The sequence below is a fragment of the Aedes albopictus genome, chromosome 2, assembly GCF_035046485.1.
Source record: "Aedes albopictus strain Foshan chromosome 2, AalbF5, whole genome shotgun sequence".
NCBI classification, from domain to species: Eukaryota; Metazoa; Arthropoda; class Insecta; order Diptera; family Culicidae; genus Aedes; species Aedes albopictus.
Window position 1 is genome coordinate 459,166,173 of NC_085137.1, and position 17,537 is coordinate 459,183,709.

General features: G+C 43.8%; 2 protein-coding genes across 2 annotated transcripts in view; both read left to right on the forward strand.

The window, feature by feature from the left end:
* LOC109418949 (ecdysone-induced protein 74EF) overlaps positions 1-9,957 on the forward strand; it is a 66,627-nt gene extending 56,670 nt beyond the window's left edge. Inside the window, exon 5 of the mRNA XM_029877733.2 lies at positions 6,010-9,957. Within this exon, the coding sequence (XP_029733593.1) occupies positions 6,010-6,695 (686 nt within the window). The 3' untranslated portion in view covers positions 6,696-9,957. The remainder of the gene's footprint in view (positions 1-6,009) is intronic.
* A 2,646-nt stretch (positions 9,958-12,603) lies between these two features.
* Positions 12,604-17,202, forward strand: LOC134286930 (uncharacterized). The gene is made up of 2 exons (XM_062848633.1): positions 12,604-12,672; positions 12,772-17,202. The coding sequence occupies exons 1-2, from the start codon at positions 12,604-12,606 to the stop codon at positions 17,200-17,202; spliced, it is 4,500 nt and encodes a 1,499-aa protein (XP_062704617.1).
* Positions 17,203-17,537: the final 335 nt, after the last annotated feature.

A 17,537-nucleotide genomic window follows, 5' to 3' on the forward strand; every position in this document is an offset into this window, starting at 1 on the left:
TTGTACAGCGCCTAGATTCTATTCTACTTTATCGAACTGGTTGTTTTTCTGCTGCTTTCACTTTTTCTACTTTATACCTAGTAGAATGATGAGCACAAGGATGATGATGGATGGCCGTTGTTCCTTTCCAGTCCGATTGGGGGTCCATTATGAGTAGCAGTTCGCCGATGTCCAGGTATCCGGGTTCGTTTGAGCCATGGGGCTCAGAAGAGGGTCAGTGTCAGTTGCTCTCGGGGGAAACGCAACGAAAAATTGCAAGTGCCGGGGCTGGGAATCAAACCCACGACCTTGCGCATATGAAGCGAACGTGTGACCAACTACGCCACGGGCCCCGGCTGAAATCGGATTTAACGGCTACGCAGTCTTAATGAATCAAAACGAGTTGTTATCTAACCCAACGTTTCGACACTTTGGATGGTGTTCTTCTTCTTCATGACCTAACGTCCTCACCGAGACAAAGCTTGCTTTTCAGCTTAGCACTTTCAGAGTTTTTTAACTGAGAGTTTCTATCACAAGCCAGTTGTCGCACACAGTATGAGCCCTTTTCTTGAAAACCTTCACTAAAAGATGCCTTGCATCCAGTCGGGCGGAAAAGTCGCGGTGTGCCAGATAAATACACAACAATTGATGTAACATTTGCTGATATGCGATTGACCCCAGTAGCCGCGTTGGACTTCATGTTTGCGATAAATGTTTTTATCTCCTGCAAAGATGAGACTTTGTCTATGATGAGACCTTAAAGTGATGTGCTGCGTCCTAGGCGGATCATGCCTAGATGTTGATGGCAAGGATGTTTTCGATCACTTGGCAATAATCGTTTGACTCATTTGTCTACAACTTACTACAGAAGCCTAATATCAAAATGTGATGTTCGGCAAACTTGTTGGTTAGTATTTTTCCTATAAATTATCACCAGTGACGCCATATTCTAACTCTCATATATCCGGCGCGAGAGCACTAGTATCACCTACTCATACTAAACGATAGAAAAATCCGATAGTGTTAGTATAAGTAGGTTGTACTAACACTTTCACGCCGAAGATACACACTTAAATTCAGAAATTGATCTCGGTAAACGGTTTACCGAGAATCTAACAGCTGATATCTCGGTAAAATATTTACTGATTCTCGGTAAAATTTTTACCGAGATTTCGGTAAACTATTACCGAGTATCGGTGAACTTTTCCGAAATCTCGGTAAAAAGTTGGATTACCGAGATCTCGGCAAAGTTTTAACGACATCTCGGTAAAACTTTTACCGAAATTCAGTGAAAATTATTACCGGATTCTCGGCTGTTGGATTCTCGGCAATCCGTTTGATGAGGTCGGCGATTTAATTTAAGTGTTTATGAGCGTTGGAATATGGCGTCCTTGATGATAATTGTAAGAAAAACACTAACCCACAAGTTTGCCGAACATTACATTTTGATATTTGGCTTCTGAAGTGAGACAAGTGAGACGTTCTGACAAATGAGTGAAACGATAAATATTATATTAGCAAAATGATTCTTCTAATAAAGTTAAATAGAACTCCTTTTTATAGTTCGCACTAGAAGATGTCAAGTCCATCATTATTCAAATGCGCTTTGAGAATTTTCCAGAACGGATTGGATAACTTTTCATATATAGGATCGCCCACGTCTAAATCTGGGTAGGCTCTCATGCCCCTTCTGCCAGATAACTGATGGGTTTTGCAAACTTAGCATTATTTGTGGCAACACTTTGAGCGGCATGATGGAGCTATGCCGAGCGCGCTAAGTGTTATTAGACCACTAATGTAGTTGCATGAAAAGGGTGACAAGGTGCATAAGTAACATTAGAGAGTGCCTAACCGTTATTGCAACATTTGAGGCATCCGTTTGATTAAAGCTTTGAATAAATAACAAACTTTAACGTCATATTATATGGTAGTTTAGTCAGAGGTTAACTCATGAGAAAACTGTCAAGTTCGATCCAAATTTAATGTGTCCCAGGCAAGGTTCCAGACTTAAAAAGCGAACCTATTTGGTGTATTTTGTGTATGTTAGTTGGCCTTTCAATAAATAAATTTACTTTGAAAATCCTAATTACAGATGTGAAATGAATTGAATTTAATTTTGTATGAGAACTTATTGGACACGGTGTACAGACGAACCTACAGTGTATCAAACAATTGTCCGTACAGCAACTTTTTGGTCAAAATAATTTTTTATTCAAATGTTCATAACTTTTTTATATGTCAATCAAAAACGCTGAAATTATGACCAATCATGAACCATATATCAAAGCTCCATTGGTAACATTTTGAGCGAGATCGAATAAGTTTTCTGAAAGTTTTAAAACTTTTAGAAAAAGTTGTAAGATTTTCGAACACATTTTTAAAACAATATATATCAGTATGTACTCGATGAAACTTTTTCAATTTTTTTTTTATGATACAGCTGATACCTAAGGCTTTCATATGCAGCTACTTTAGAGGTTTTATATTCACTACAAAAAATATGAAAAATGTGCTTATGTATTTGACAATGTTTAAAAAATTACCATATTTTGCACATATAATCTGCCAAACATTTTCCACCACTAAAAGTGCATTAACTGAATGAAAAACACATAGGACCTACTATTTATATGTAGTTTAGTAGGTCCTGTATAAAAAAATTACATTGAGAGTTTAAAAACGTTGAAAACACTTGGCACTTTTATTGATCAAAATATGATGAATTTCCAAATGACACTCTGAACGTATACAGATTTTTCATATCTTTTGTAGTGAATATAAAATCTCAAACGAAGCTGCATATGAAAGTCTTAGGTATCAGCTGTATTATAAAAAAAAATTGAAAAAGTTTCATCGAGTACATATTGAGATATAATGTTTTAAAAATGTGCTCAACAATCTTATAAGTTTTACTAAAAATTCTATAACTTTTAGAAAACTTATTCGATCTCGCTCAAAATTTTACCAATGGAGCTTTGATATATGGTTCATGATTGGTCAAAGCTTCAGCTTATTTGATTGATGTATAAACAAGTTATGATCATTTGAATGAAAAATTATTTTGACCAAAAAATTGCTGTACGGACAATTGTTTGATACACTGTATATTAGAAGTCATTTCAGTGTCCAGTCCATATGCTAAACATGGCTCTATGTCGAAGATAAATTTTGTCAATCGCATTTGATTCGGTTATGTACCCTAAAATGTAAATATAAAAAGGTTTAATCTTATCCAATCGATTCACGGTAATCTGATTTATGTGTCTTTCTGGATTGACCTTGGGATTGACCTTTATGCGCTTTCCTCTCATCGCACACTACATACCTTGCCCACCATATCTTTTGTAGCTGTAGTTCTCAGGGAATCTGGCTTATCACTTATTACACATTTTATTGAATTTCAATCGATTTTTAAACTGATTAACGTTTTCACTTAAACAAAACAAAAACTCTAAATTGGAAAAAAAAACGAAAAAAATCACCGAAAAAAGAGAATGGTTCAAACGTAAAGAACACAGTATAATATTTGATTAGGTACATAAAAAAGTGTTGTAAAGGTCGAGGTAAAGGTATAGTTACAATTACAATACATTTCATTGGAGATGGTACACTGTATAGTGCAGGAATTGTTTTCACCAAACATCCTATGGTTAGTTTTTATCCGGGTGTGATCAGCGCTGTGTTTACCGAACAGAAGGCTCCTTTTTCCATTTTCGTCTGATACAGATGTGATTGATTTGGTTTCCAGAGACCCACGTGACGTTGTACCGTTGTACACTGGTCGATGGGGAACGAAAAGATCGTTGTTGGCACAAAATGCTACAAACAGCTCTCCGTTCTCGCTCATTTCTCCAAGACCATGACGATGGTCCATGACACGCTCATAATCTGTGTTGTCGGAGCCGATCTCTGCATTCGAGTCGCGATATATCCCATTGGAACTTACCACGATGCTATAGGGTACTGCACTGTTGATTTTCTACTAGATTTTGACGTTTCTTGGTCTTGTTATTTACAAAATTTCTGAAAGAGTGAAAGAGAAGGAAGAATTAACGGCGTCGGTGGTGTTGTGGGGGTAAGCGTGGTTGCCTCTAATCCCAGTCGGAGTAGGTTCAATCCTAGTCGACGCCGTCAGTATTTCTGAGACAAAAATATTTGATCACCCCTTCCCTAGGATAGGAAGTAAAGCCGTAGGTCCCGGCCCATGTGTTGATGGGTTCGATATGTAGGGTGTCAGGTGTGTGTGTGGATGTCTCTCTGACCGTCCGTGTTTAGGATTAGTACCAGAAATAGGCGGACGTTAAACTAGAGCTGATGCCAAACGGTGTCGATTCACCAGAAACAAGAAGAAGAAGAAAGAGAGAATTTCCTGCAGTGTCAGGGCTACAGGTTCCAAGAATGCTGTTCAGGTCCTTCTTCAATTCCTTTTAGGGATGTCAGAAAAGATTTACTCCAGTTGTCGAAAGGACAACCAGAAATTATACGGACGTCTTCCAGGTACCGAATCTGCTTCAACTCCTCCGTTAGGTCGTGGTACTTTGTTATCTTGCCGGATAACGTTGCTTGAACATTATGGTTCAATCACAACGGTAACAACGATTTCGACGAGAGTTATCCGCTTCAGCCTTTTGTCGTAAACGACAATATCGGGCCTGTTGGCACGAATAAGTGCGTCCGTAATGATATCGGCTCGGCTGACAGAAAGCTCCTCAGAACACAGTTGACACGAAGCAGTAACCTCCTTAATCGCTGTGTGGCGAATACCTACCTCTAAGCTGCAGGAAACCGAGGTATTTGTACCCTTCGCCTTCAACCATATTCAGAATCTCGTCCTGTTCATTGACGCGGAAACAAGTGGCATCCACTGTTTGACCCTGGCGAAGATGGACTGATCGATATTTGTCAATTCCAAAATCCGTCACAAGCTGCAACAGTTGAAGCAGCGTCTGTACTGATTCCGCAAACAGCTTCAAGTCGTCCATAACGAAATGTGGGTTATTCTTGTGCTCCTTCAATTCCTTTTCAATTGATAGTCATAGTTATATTGGTTGAATGCTCTGCTGAGGAGGTTCATTACAAGACAGAACCATAGGGGACGAAAGGTATCGTCTTGAAATATCCCCCTCCCGATGCTGAGAGTTCGATGAACGTCATGCTCAGGTTCCTCTGCTTATCGGTAGCTCGACTCACAATGATTGCATCTACGATGAGCTGATCTTTGCAGCCTTGAGTGTTTCTTCTTTAGTCATCATTGTTGTTGGCATCGCAGTGGTCTTGTATCCTCCTCGTTATTACCGACGACAGCAACTTGTACATACTCGAAAGGCATGTTATTGGTTTTCTTTTGGCTGGATAAACTGTGTTTTTGGTCCTTTGGCAGAAGATAAGGGGGCACGTTCGGTGTCGTACTAGATTTGTAGTAATGAGCTGAATTTTTGTATGGTGAGAAGTTCAACTCTCCGTTTCTGCAATGAAATGGTGCAAAAAGCGTGGGTATTATGATTCCTTGGATACTTATGTTGTTTATGTTGCAAGAAATGGAGAAAACAACAACAACACTGTTACCCAAAGTTTTACTCAAACAGCATCAAATTAGGCAAGGAATCATAATACCCACGCTTTTTGCACCATTTCATTGCAGAAACTGAGAATTGATCTCCTCACCATACTAAAATTCAGCTCATTACTACAAATCTAGTACTACACCGAACGAGCCCCAATGATACCAAATGGGCCATGAGGCCAAAAACAAACTCAATCATTGTTGATCGATTCTTAATTAGACGGGAATTAGATAAAAAAAAACCCTAGTATAGTAGTTTCTCGAATGAATTACCGAATGAAGCTCTTAGGTGCAGTAAATTCAATGCCTCCGATCAAGGACTTTCTGCCCTTATGGCGACGAGGAACTCGCACGCCCCCACCTACTGATAACACGATTACATGCACTGTTACCAAACCATCCGACCCACTCGAGAAAAGACTAAAAATAACCACCTCGTTTATTTCCCCCTTCTATTCTCATTCCAGTGTCCGACAACTATCACTACCTGCACACGATGAACGCGGCGGCGGCGGCCGGCTATCCGTCGTCCCATTTCTCCTCGCCGGCCCCGTCGCAGCGGGTACAACCGCTCTCGTCGGCCGCCGGCAACGGAGCAGGCCTCAGCGTCATGAGCCAACATCACCTGCATCCGCACCACCCGCATCCGGGCCAGCATCCGGGGGCACACGTAGGGAACGCCATGGCCAACGGGCTGGTGAACGGCCTGCATCACCACTCGCAGAACGTTTCGTCCAGCTGTCCGGACGAGCTGTCCTACATGCTGGAGCTGGGCGGATTCCCGCCGCGGAAGCTGAAGAAACCCAAGAAGCCCAAGCTGGAGATGGGCGTCAAGCGCAAGTCCCGCGAGGGCTCCACCACCTACCTGTGGGAGTTCCTGCTCAAGCTGCTGCAGGACCGCGAGTACTGCCCCCGGTTCATCAAGTGGACCAACCGGGAGAAGGGTGTCTTCAAGCTGGTCGACTCGAAGGCCGTGTCCAAGCTGTGGGGCATGCACAAGAACAAACCGGACATGAACTACGAGACGATGGGCCGGGCGCTGCGGTACTACTACCAGCGGGGCATCCTGGCCAAAGTCGACGGCCAACGGTTGGTGTACCAGTTTGTCGACGTACCGAAGGATATTATCGAGATCGACTGCTCGGCGACATAGAACAGGTACGAGAAGCGACCGGCCGCGGCGACCCGGTCGTTTCTGGAACGATAAGCAAGTAAAAACGTGTTCATACATACACAAACAACTACAACATAAAATGACACTAGTCCGGTTTCCGCGGGCTGTTGCCCGTGTTGGGGCAACAGTCCCCCCACGCCCCCTCCCATCGCGGTCTGGCTTCGAGATGTTGAAGCAATGACAAAGCGTGGGAAAATCTACTACTTCCCCCGAAAGTTTTTGTTTTACGCTCCCCCCTTCGTGTACATAAGGATCTTCTGTTCTTTTTTTTCGGTTTTTATTGCGATATTTATTTTTAACAAACGATCTTCTCTTTAGTTAAGTGTAAACATTCTCTGTATCATATTAGACCAGGTAGCCGTGTGTATAAAGTTATTTTGTTCCCCACTTTTGTAAATTATAATTTATTTAAGTTATGTGAAGAAGGAAAACAAGGAAAATGAGAATCAGAATCATCTCCCTCGGCAGCGCAGAAGACGAGCAAGAGGGAAGTACTAGATTAGGAAATGGAAAATGGTTTGAAATCGCAAGAAAAAGACAATAAAAGGGGATTATTTTCTTGATTGCCGGACAAATTGAGGTCAGATGGTGTTGGAATTTGATGAGAGCTTAGCGGAAATTCAGACAGGCATATTTAGCGATTAACTTTTAAGAATTATAACCTTCATGGTAAAGCAAAATGTAAACCTTTTTTCAAAAGTTTCAAAGAATAGATTCAGTTAAATCACTTCAAATTTTCAGGGAATAAAACAAATTAATCGTATGTTTTCTGTTAAACGGAAAAAAGTGAGACCCTTTGACCTATTAAGTCCGGCAATAAAGAAAAAAACCCTATAAAAGAAAACGAAAAATAGCTATAGAAAAGGACCACCTTCCGCTTTGTTTTGTTTGTTTTTTAATGATTGATGATTTTTTATGACAAATGATAAAAAAAAGTTGAAATTCATTTCGGTTTGCAACCGCTCGCTTCAGCCGAAAACAAAAACAAAAAAAATACACAAGAAACAAAAACGAGAGAAGTACAAATCAAACACAAACAAATCAAATCAAATTATACACATACATACAAGGCAAAGTGCAAAGTTTGCTAAACAACCGTCAACCTCGCGCTGGCAGTACTAGATTATCACTAGAAAAAAAAGCGAAGCGACTCAACGAGCGGTTCTCTCCTCTGTCAGTCGGTCCGTCTCCATGGAGTCGGTGCTGTCGACGACGAGAATCTAGTACCTCAGTAGTGAGCGATACTTTTTTTGTGCGTGCGTGTATTCTATTAAGGCGAGTGTATACATATATGTAAATGGTTAAAGCGAGATAGTGTTTTTTTTTTAAATAAGTTTGTTTTATTATTTAAGAGGAACATATTTCCCGGCTAAGTTAAGGACAGGACGCAGCAGCAACTGTACTACTGAGGATGTAAATTTTCGTGTAAATTTTTTGTACTAAATTTTAAGAGCTAGGTTTTAGGTTATGTTTTTTTTTAATGAGCTGCTACATGCAATCAGCTGTATAATCAAGTGTAAAAATTTATCTTATTTTTAAGCAAAAGTATTTCGTGTTATTTAAGAGGTTCGCTTTCTTTCGTAAACCTTCTTTTTCTATTGTTAGACGGTAAAAATGCTATTTTATTTCTCTTTTTAAATCTAGACTACCTACTTTTTTTATTATAAACGAGAACTACTCACTGCCCTTCCCGTGTCGTAAGTGCTGTTTTAGTTTTACCGATTTGTGTTTTCAAATACTTTTACCGCGTAAGCCTTCGTTCTTGTGTAAAAAAATGTAAGAAAGAGGAATGTTTGTCCAAACGACAAGGTGATATAAAGGAAAAACGGAAAATCAAAAAGAGCTAGGAAAGAAGCAGAATCGTACCGCAAATGAAGACACTCACACACTACTCACTCATACAAAGCGAAACACACACTCACAAACACACATACACGACCACACAAAATCGACAAGAATTTTGAAAGAGAATAAAGGAAGTTTCTTTAAAATCTTGATCTCATTAATTTATTGTTTATTGATGCAAGCAAAATCTATTTTTGAAGCGGAAAATTGTATGGTTTTCTCCCATTAAGTGTAAATATGCTTGGACATTGAATTTTTAATATGATTTTTACATTGTTTACGTGTTACCTAATGTGATCCATGGGATTGGGTGGATGAACCAAGCGAAAGGAAGTACTAGATTCGATCAATCGCCTTTTAGTAGAATGAATTACTGCTTACCAATTGAATCCACTGCCATCTACATGTCAAAACAGAATAAAGCGAAATGAGAGTGAAGAAATCCGACAAATTGGGTGCATTAAATCAACTAGTTTAGTCCAAATTCATTGAACCATTGTGCTAGTACAAAAAAAATCTCGCCACCATATCGAATCTAGTACTTCCCCGATGCACTACCCCCCATTCCTTCAAACAAATTCGACCACGCATGTATTTCTCGTGCTACAGTAAGCTTCCCTTCCCTGGGAAGCTGCAAAATTCCACCACCGCACATCAACACCCGAGCGCCCCCCTTCCCTCTCGACTGCCTGTTCCCTCTTTGGATTTAGAATGAAATAAACGCGATGAAACAAGGACAAGAAAGCAAACATCAAAACAACAAACCACAAACAGCTGCAATCTTCTTTAGTTTTCAAGTGTAAAATGATAAAGCAAATAGATTAAATATTAAACTATAGAACAGTGTAAACAAATGTGCAATGAACCAAACTCCCGGTGGCGGCGCAAGCGGTAAAAGCTCCGCTCGCAGAAACGCGGACGCCCTAACCGTGTGCCGTATCCAACGTTCTGTCCCCGACTGTTCTCCGAACAGGAACGGGCGAAGTACTAGCTTTTCAGAAAATCGCGCAATCACTCGTAACAAATGTGTAGCTCTACAATGTCGATGAAACAAAAATTCTGAACAACTGGGAGAGTCCAAAAGTAAAAACACAATGAAATGAATTTCAAAACGTTGCGGTAGAAGATTTTTTCACTGGGCAAACGAAAAACAAAAAAAAAGAGAACTAAAAACCGATGAACAGAAGCGAAGAGAAAAGGTAAAAAGGCGAAACATAAGAAAAAAAGAAAGGAAGAAAGAGAGAGAGAAACACAGATAGACAGACGGACAGACACACACAGCTCTAGAAATCATTTGTTATGTGTATTATACTTTAAATGTTGCAAATTTTATATATAAAATTTATAAATCTAGGAAAAAAACGAAAATAAAAATCATATAATTTAATTTGAAAAACTTTTCAGTTTGTTTATTTCTTTTCCCTGAATTTGTCCCTTTGAGTTGGTTTCCCTTATTTCACACAATTTTCTTCTATCTCTTCGTTATCTTGGGTTGGATTGAATCTTGGTTTGATTTAAGTTTTTGTTTTTCTTGATTACATTTCATTTTATTTCATATCGTTGCAAACAAACTTTTGTTTTAGATAATTTCTGAACCAACATGTGAAAAGGCAGTAACAACAATAGGAGGCAATCAGTGAAGTACTAGATTGAAAGTAGTGAGCTGGATTTTTGTATGGTGAGATGATCAATTCTCCATTTCTGCAATGAAATGGTGCAAACAGCGTAGGTTATATGATTTATTGGCTAATTTGATGCTATTTGAGCAAAAGTTTGAATAACTGTGTTGTTGTATTATTTTTTCCTGCAACTTCAGCAACACAGTTATCCAAACTTATGCTCAAACAGCATCAAATTTGTCAATAAATCTATACCACGCTGTTTTCTATACCTTCTATACCTGTTCTATACCACGCACCATTTCATTGCAGAAATGGAGAATAGGGCACGTTCGGTGTAGTACTAGATTTGTAGTAATGAGCTGAATTTTAGTATGGTGAGAAAGTCAATTCTCCGTTTCTGCAATGAAATGGTGCGAAAAGCGTGGGTATTATGATTCCTTGCCTAATTTGATGCTGTTTGAGCAAAACTTTGGATAACTATATTGTTTATGTTGCAAGAAATGGAGAAAACAACAACACTGTTACCCAAAATTTTGCTCAAACAGCATCAAATTAGGCAAGGAATCATAATACCTACGCTTTTTGCACCATTTCATTGCAGAAACGGAGAATTTACCTTCTCACCATACTAAAATTCAGCTCATTACTACAAATCTAGTACTTCACCGATCTGTCCTATTGATCATCTCGCCATACAAAAATCCAGCTCACTACTTTCAATCTAGTACTTCACTGATTGCCTCCTATTGCGAAATTCTACCTCTCTTGCCTTTGCTAGGCGTATTTCTAACAGGACGCAATCAGTGAAGTACTAGATTTGAAGAATTGAGCTAAAATTGTGTATATGATACCATCGGAGGAGTACTAGATTTGTAGTAATGAGCTGAATGTTGTAGAAGGTAAATTCTCCGTTTCTGCAACGAAATGGTGCGAAAATTGTGGTTTTCTTGCAACTTAAACAACACAGTGATCACCTCACCATACAAAACTTCACCTCATTTATACTAAAAATTTTGTACTTCTCTGATTGCGTCGTATACTCATGTAATCACTTACCAGTGACTCTTCTCTATCAGTTAGCGGGGAAAATGCAAGAATAGGACACAATCGGCGAAGTACTAGAATAGTACACGTTGGGTGTAGTACTAGCACCGACGAACCGACGTGACAGCTAGAACAAATAAATTCAAATTTGTTGTCCCCGACGCCATGATGAAAAATAGCCGAACACTACCGCCTCCTCTATAATGGTTCGCGTTGTTTTGTTAGCTTGACTCCAAACCCCCGTGTATTCATATAGGAAAAGGTTCGCGCCTGTGCTGATTTGACAGAAGCGTTCGCTCGCTTTGCTGGTCGATCGTTAAATTTAGGGGGGACACTTTTGAAACACCACTGTCACGTCGGTTCGTCGGTGGTACTAGATTTGTAGTAATGAGCTGAATTTTAGTATGGTGAGAAGATCAACTCTCCGTTTCTTCAATGAAATGGTGCAAAAAGCGTGGGTATTATGATTCCTTGCCTAATTTGATGCTCTTTGAGCAAAACTTTGGGCAATAGTGTTGTTGTTTTCTTCATTTCTTGCAACATAAACAACATAGTTATCCAAGGTTTTGCTCGAACAGCACCCAATAGGACAGATCGGTGTTCTGGCAGCACTGCCGAAACCCTAACGCCTCGCGGTAGGCGTTTGGCCGATGAGGAAGTGTAAGTGTCTGTTGATAGGTGTCAAAATGACAGGTGAGTAATGACAGAGAAGATGACAGAACGAAGAGAGACGGAAAGCCGTCAAAGGTTAGTTTGAAAGGAAAACAAAAACAAAGGAAGGATAGGAGACTGCTAGTTGAGATCGAGAAGAATATAGTGGAGAAAATTGAATTGAGTTGAATTCCGTAAAGAAATTTTGTTTGTTACTATTCAGGGAAGAAGTGAGTGGGAAATAAATTGCCGGTTAATTGAAGTTAACGACCACCACGAGCAAGTTGAATAGGCATACAGTGAAGGTGTCCGGTATTAGTACAGACGTACGGAAGATAACGGTAGAGGAGACAAACTTAACAGTTGGACTGGACAGATTGACTCGGACTCGTAGACGGGACTATAGCCACTCTCGCGGAATAAGACTGTAAGTAGAAACTTTATTGACGACTATCGAATGGAATTTGTAACTGGTGATAACTAATCATGATTTGGTAGGAGCTCAGTTACCTTGGAAGAGACGGAAGAGGAAAGTCAAGAGAAAGTAAACAAACTAAAATGTAAGTTATTTGAAGAAACTGTTATGTTTAATTTATCAATTTAATGTTCAATTTGTTTATACATATTTACAGTTTTGATCTCCCTGACAAGGTAGATTTACAGAAACGGTTTTGTTTCTTCCTGATCCGAACAAAATCAAAAATTTTAAGATCGGATTCTTCGGAATGGCTTCCTCACCCTCCAAGACCGAGCAATGTTTGTTCTGCTCGATGTCGGAGTCGATGTCTGAGGACGTAAACTGGGTCCAATGTGGGAAGTGTCAACACTAGGCACATTTTTCTTGCGCTGGTGTTGATCAAGGGGTTGTCAACAGTGATTGGCGGTGCCCACAGTGTCTCCCAAGTAGTGCGCAGCAGCTGAAAGTTCCGGATGCAGCGGCCAAGAAGCGGAGCAAGAAGTCCGGCCAAAGAAGCGATGGAGGGTCCGAACTGGGAGCTAGCTCTGATGTGGATCCGATTGAGAAGCAGTTGGAAGAGGAGCAACTCGCCAAGGAGAAGGCCTTTGCAAAGCAGATGGCGGCGCGGAAGAAGCTACTTGCCCGGCAGAAGGCATGGAAGGAAGAGCAGCAGAGGCAAGAACAGGAGATGCGTGAGCTGGAACTCCAGGTTCAACGCGAAATGGAGGAGCAGCAGTTGGAGCACGAACAGAAGTTGCTGGACGCCCAACTGGCAGCAGAGCAAGAGTTCGTGAAGAAGCGCGAAGCGATTCGAAGGCAGTTTACGAGCAGCGTCAACCGAGTCAACGCGCTGAAAGACCAAGAAAGCGCTGTTGGCGAAGCTTCGGAGGACCATCCGAAGAAGAGAGTGAAGGAGTGGCTGAAGGATCAGTCAGTGGCAGTCGACAAGCCGTCGACCGCGGATTTTCGGGGAGCGTACCCGAAAGGAGACGAACCATTTGGAACGGGATGCTCGAAGCAAGTTGGCAAGCCAAAGCCAATGTCGAAAGTGCCGGTGATCACGGAATTTGAAGATGGCTCAAGTGAGGACAGCGACAGTGATGGCGACAGCAGCAGCGACGAGTCGTTCAAAGACGTTCGTGCGGAGAGCAGCCGACGAGGCAGTCTGCGAAGGAGCAGAGTTGCTGACGGGCCGGGGCCAAGAGTTGGCCGAATCTACGGAGAGCAGCTAGACGATCGAGCGGAAAGCAGCCGGCATAGCAGTCTGCGGAGAAGCAGAGGTGCTGAAGGGCCAGGGCCAAGCGTTGGTCGGATCTCCAGGGAGCAACTAGCTGCTCGAAAAGCAGTGTCGCAACACCTTCCAAAGTTTCGGGGAGAAGCAGAAGTCTGGCCGCTGTTCATTAGCAGCTTCGAATACACGACGGCGGCGTGCGGATTTTCGAATCTGGAGAACCTGAAGCGGCTACAGGACTGCTTGCAAGGCGACGCACTGGAGGCTGTGAGAAGCAGGCTGGTTCTACCAGACTCAGTTCCGGACGTGATTGCAGATTTACGGAACTTGTTCGGCAAGCCGGAGAAGCTGCTGAAGACGCTGCTGACGAAGGTGAGGAACGCTTCAGCGCCGAGAGCCGATCGGCTGGAAACCTTCATAAGTTTCGGCATCACCGTAAAGCAATTGTGCGATCATCTCGAGGCGGCACAGCTCAACGACCACCTCAACAACCCGATGCTAGTGCAGGAGCTGGTCGACAAATTGCCGCCGAGCTACAAGCTGGATTGGGTCCGGTATAAGCGCGGCAGAGTGGACAGTCCGCTGAGGATGTTCACTCGATTCACAACCAACATCGTTTCCGACGTCTCCGAGGTGACGGAGTTCTCAACGCTGTCAGTGAATGAGCGAGCGCGGCCTGGGAGAGAGAATCCGAGGAGAAAGGAGTTTGTACATGTGCACGAATCCGAGCGGAAGCAGAGCGAAGGTTCTCGCAGCGAGATGGCCAGCCGGCCATGTTGGATATGCAAGCGAACGGATCATCTCATCCGTAACTGCAATGAGTTCAGACGAATGAACGTCGTGGAGCGGCTACGTGAAGTCGAGAGGCAGAAACTTTGTGGAATCTGCCTGAACAAGCACAGTGGAGGTCGGTGTTCGTCGAAGATCCGGTGTATGATGGGGAATTGCCGGGGCGGTCATCATCCTCTGCTGCACCGAGTGGAAGAATCAGTGCAGCTGCAAAAAGCGAAGTCGGACTGCACGGTTATTTTCCGAATGATGTCAGTGACGCTCTACGTCGGCAAGCGACAGTACGATACCGTCGCGTTTCTGGACGAAGGTTCGTCGGCGACGCTGGTGGATGATGCAGTGGCAAAACGGCTGAAGGCAGGAGGAACACTCGAGCCGCTGATAGTCACGTGGACCGGCAATATCAACCGGTTTGAGAACGAGTCTCGGACCGTAGAGATTTCCATGTCGGCGAAGGGCTCGAAGGAAAAGTATCCGCTGTTCAATACGCGAACGGTATCAGAGTTGCAGCTGCCCAAACAGAACATTCGGTACGCAGAGGTGGTCAAGCGATACTCACATCTCGCGGGAGTGCCGGCAAAGGACTTTCCCTCAGGTGTGCCTACGATCCTCATCGGACTGGATAATCTGCATTTGTTCGCGCCGCTGGAGTCACGGGTTGGAAAGCCGAATGAGCCGATCGCCGTTCGGTCGAAGATGGGCTGGACGATTTACGGCTCCGAGAAACGGAGGCCTACTGCGCAGACGTATTTAAATCTTCACTCCGTCACAACGGTGAGCAATCAGGAGCTCCATGACCGGATGCGGGAGCAGTACGTGCAGGAAGAATCGCCAAATACAGCGGTCGCCGTGCCGGAGCCGACGGAAGAAAAGCGGGCTCGACCGATTTTCGAGTCAACGATGAAGCGAGTAGGCGATCGTTTCGAAACGAGTCCAATGCTGAAGGAGAACGTGTGTCAGCAGATAGAAGAATACCAGTTCAAGGAATACGCTCACAGAGCAACTGATGCGAAGCTCTCGAATACACCACAAGCAACTGTGTGCACTTGGGTGCAAGGACAACGGTTTCGGTATGAGAACGAGGAAGATTGGCCGAGAAAGAACTTGCCACCGACGAACACAGCGAAGGAGCTACGGGTGCACCTACTGTTGCATCATGTGAAAGTTGCAGCGATTCTTGTGGATGCCAGCCGCTTTTCGATGTGGACGACTCTGGTGCGAATAGTGGCCTGCGTGTATCGATTTGTGTTGAACTGCAGGCGAAGGAAGGAAAGGCTGCTGGCTGAAACACCGCGAGCAATGAGTGACCAGCTGAAGGTGTGGATGGCATCCTCAGGTGCGTCGGTTCGCATACCATTGAAGCAAGAGGAGTACGAGAAGACGGAGCGGTGGCTCTTCGAAGCAAGCTTCGAGGTAACGCAGACGGAGAGCTTAATCGACGAGCGGAAAGTGCTGTGGAAGAATAAAGACCGACCGGTGGACCAATGGATGGCGATCGAGAGGTCCAGTCCGCTGTACAAGCTGACTCCGATGATCGATGAGGATGGATTGATTCAGATCGAAGGCCGAACCAAGAGGGTGGAATTTCTGCCACTCGATATGCGATTCCCGGTGATTCTACCGGATAACCACCGGATTACTCAGCTGATCTTTCAGGATTATTATGAGCGGAGTCACGGATACCACCAGGCGGTGAAGAATGAGTTGCGGCTGCTGCGCGTAGATGCTGTAGTCCGGAAAGTGGCAGCTTCCTGTGTATGGTGCAAGGTACATCGATGTCGTCCGGAAACTCCAAGAATGGCGGCACTGCCAGTGCAGCGACTAACGCCGAATCTACGGCCGTTCAGCTACGTCGGAGTCGATTACCTGGGGCCGTTCGACGTGACCATAGGGCGCAGAACGGAGAAGAGGTGGATCGCACTGTTCACCTGCATGGTAACACGCGCAGTTCATTTGGAGGTGGCGTTTGGACTAACGACGCAGTCTTGTTTGATGGCGATACACCGGTTCATCGGCCGCCGTGGCTGGCCGGTCGAGTTTTTCTCGGACAACGGGACGAATCTCCGAGGAACCAGCAAGGAAGTAGTTGAGTCTGTGCAGGGCATCAGCGATGACTGTGCAGACCAACTGACGAACACGAGGACGAAGTGGACGTTCAACCCCCCGGCCGCACCGTACATGGGTGGCGTTTGGGAACGGTTGGTACGTTCGGTGAAGGAAGCGCTCACCGCGCTCGATGACGGAAGGCGATTGACGGACGAGATTCTGCAGATGGCGATCGTTGAGGCGCAGGACATTATCAACTCCCGTCCGCTGACATACGTGTCGCAGCAGTTTGGTGAAGCAGAAGCGCTTACTCCGAACGACTTTCTGAGGGGCGTACCTCCGAACCAGCCGTGTGTGACGGGGCTACCTCCCCAACCAGTGGAGGCTCTTCGGGACGCGTTCCAGCGTTCGCAGCAGTTAGCCAGCGTGATTTGGGAACGGTGGATTAAGGAGTACGTGCCGTCATTGAATCAGAGGACGAAATGGTTCGGCGAATCGAAGCTGTTGCGAGTCGGGGAGATAGTGTACGTGGTCGAGGGTGCTTACCGGAAGTGCTGCGTCCGTGGAGTAATCGAAGGGGTCATCGCGTCCGGCGACGGAAGGATCCGTCAAGCGTGGGTGCGTACCAGTACTGGAAGGTACAAACGTGCGGCAGTGAAGCTGGCCAGGATGGAGATCGACAGTGGTAACCCTGAGCCGGAAGTGGCTTCCGGGACAGAATTACGGACCGGGGAATGTTCTGGCAGCACTGCCGAAACCCTAACGCCTCGCGGTAGGCGTTTGGCCGATGAGGAAGTGTAAGTGTCTGTTGATAGGTGTCAAAATGACAGGTGAGTAATGACAGAGAAGATGACAGAACGAAGAGAGACGGAAAGCCGTCAAAGGTTAGTTTGAAAGGAAAACAAAAACAAAGGAAGGATAGGAGACTGCTAGTTGAGATCGAGAAGAATATAGTGGAGAAAATTGAATTGAGTTGAATTCCGTAAAGAAATTTTGTTTGTTACTATTCAGGGAAGAAGTGAGTGGGAAATAAATTGCCGGTTAATTGAAGTTAACGACCACCACGAGCAAGTTGAATAGGCATACAGTGAAGGTGTCCGGTATTAGTACAGACGTACGGAAGATAACGGTAGAGG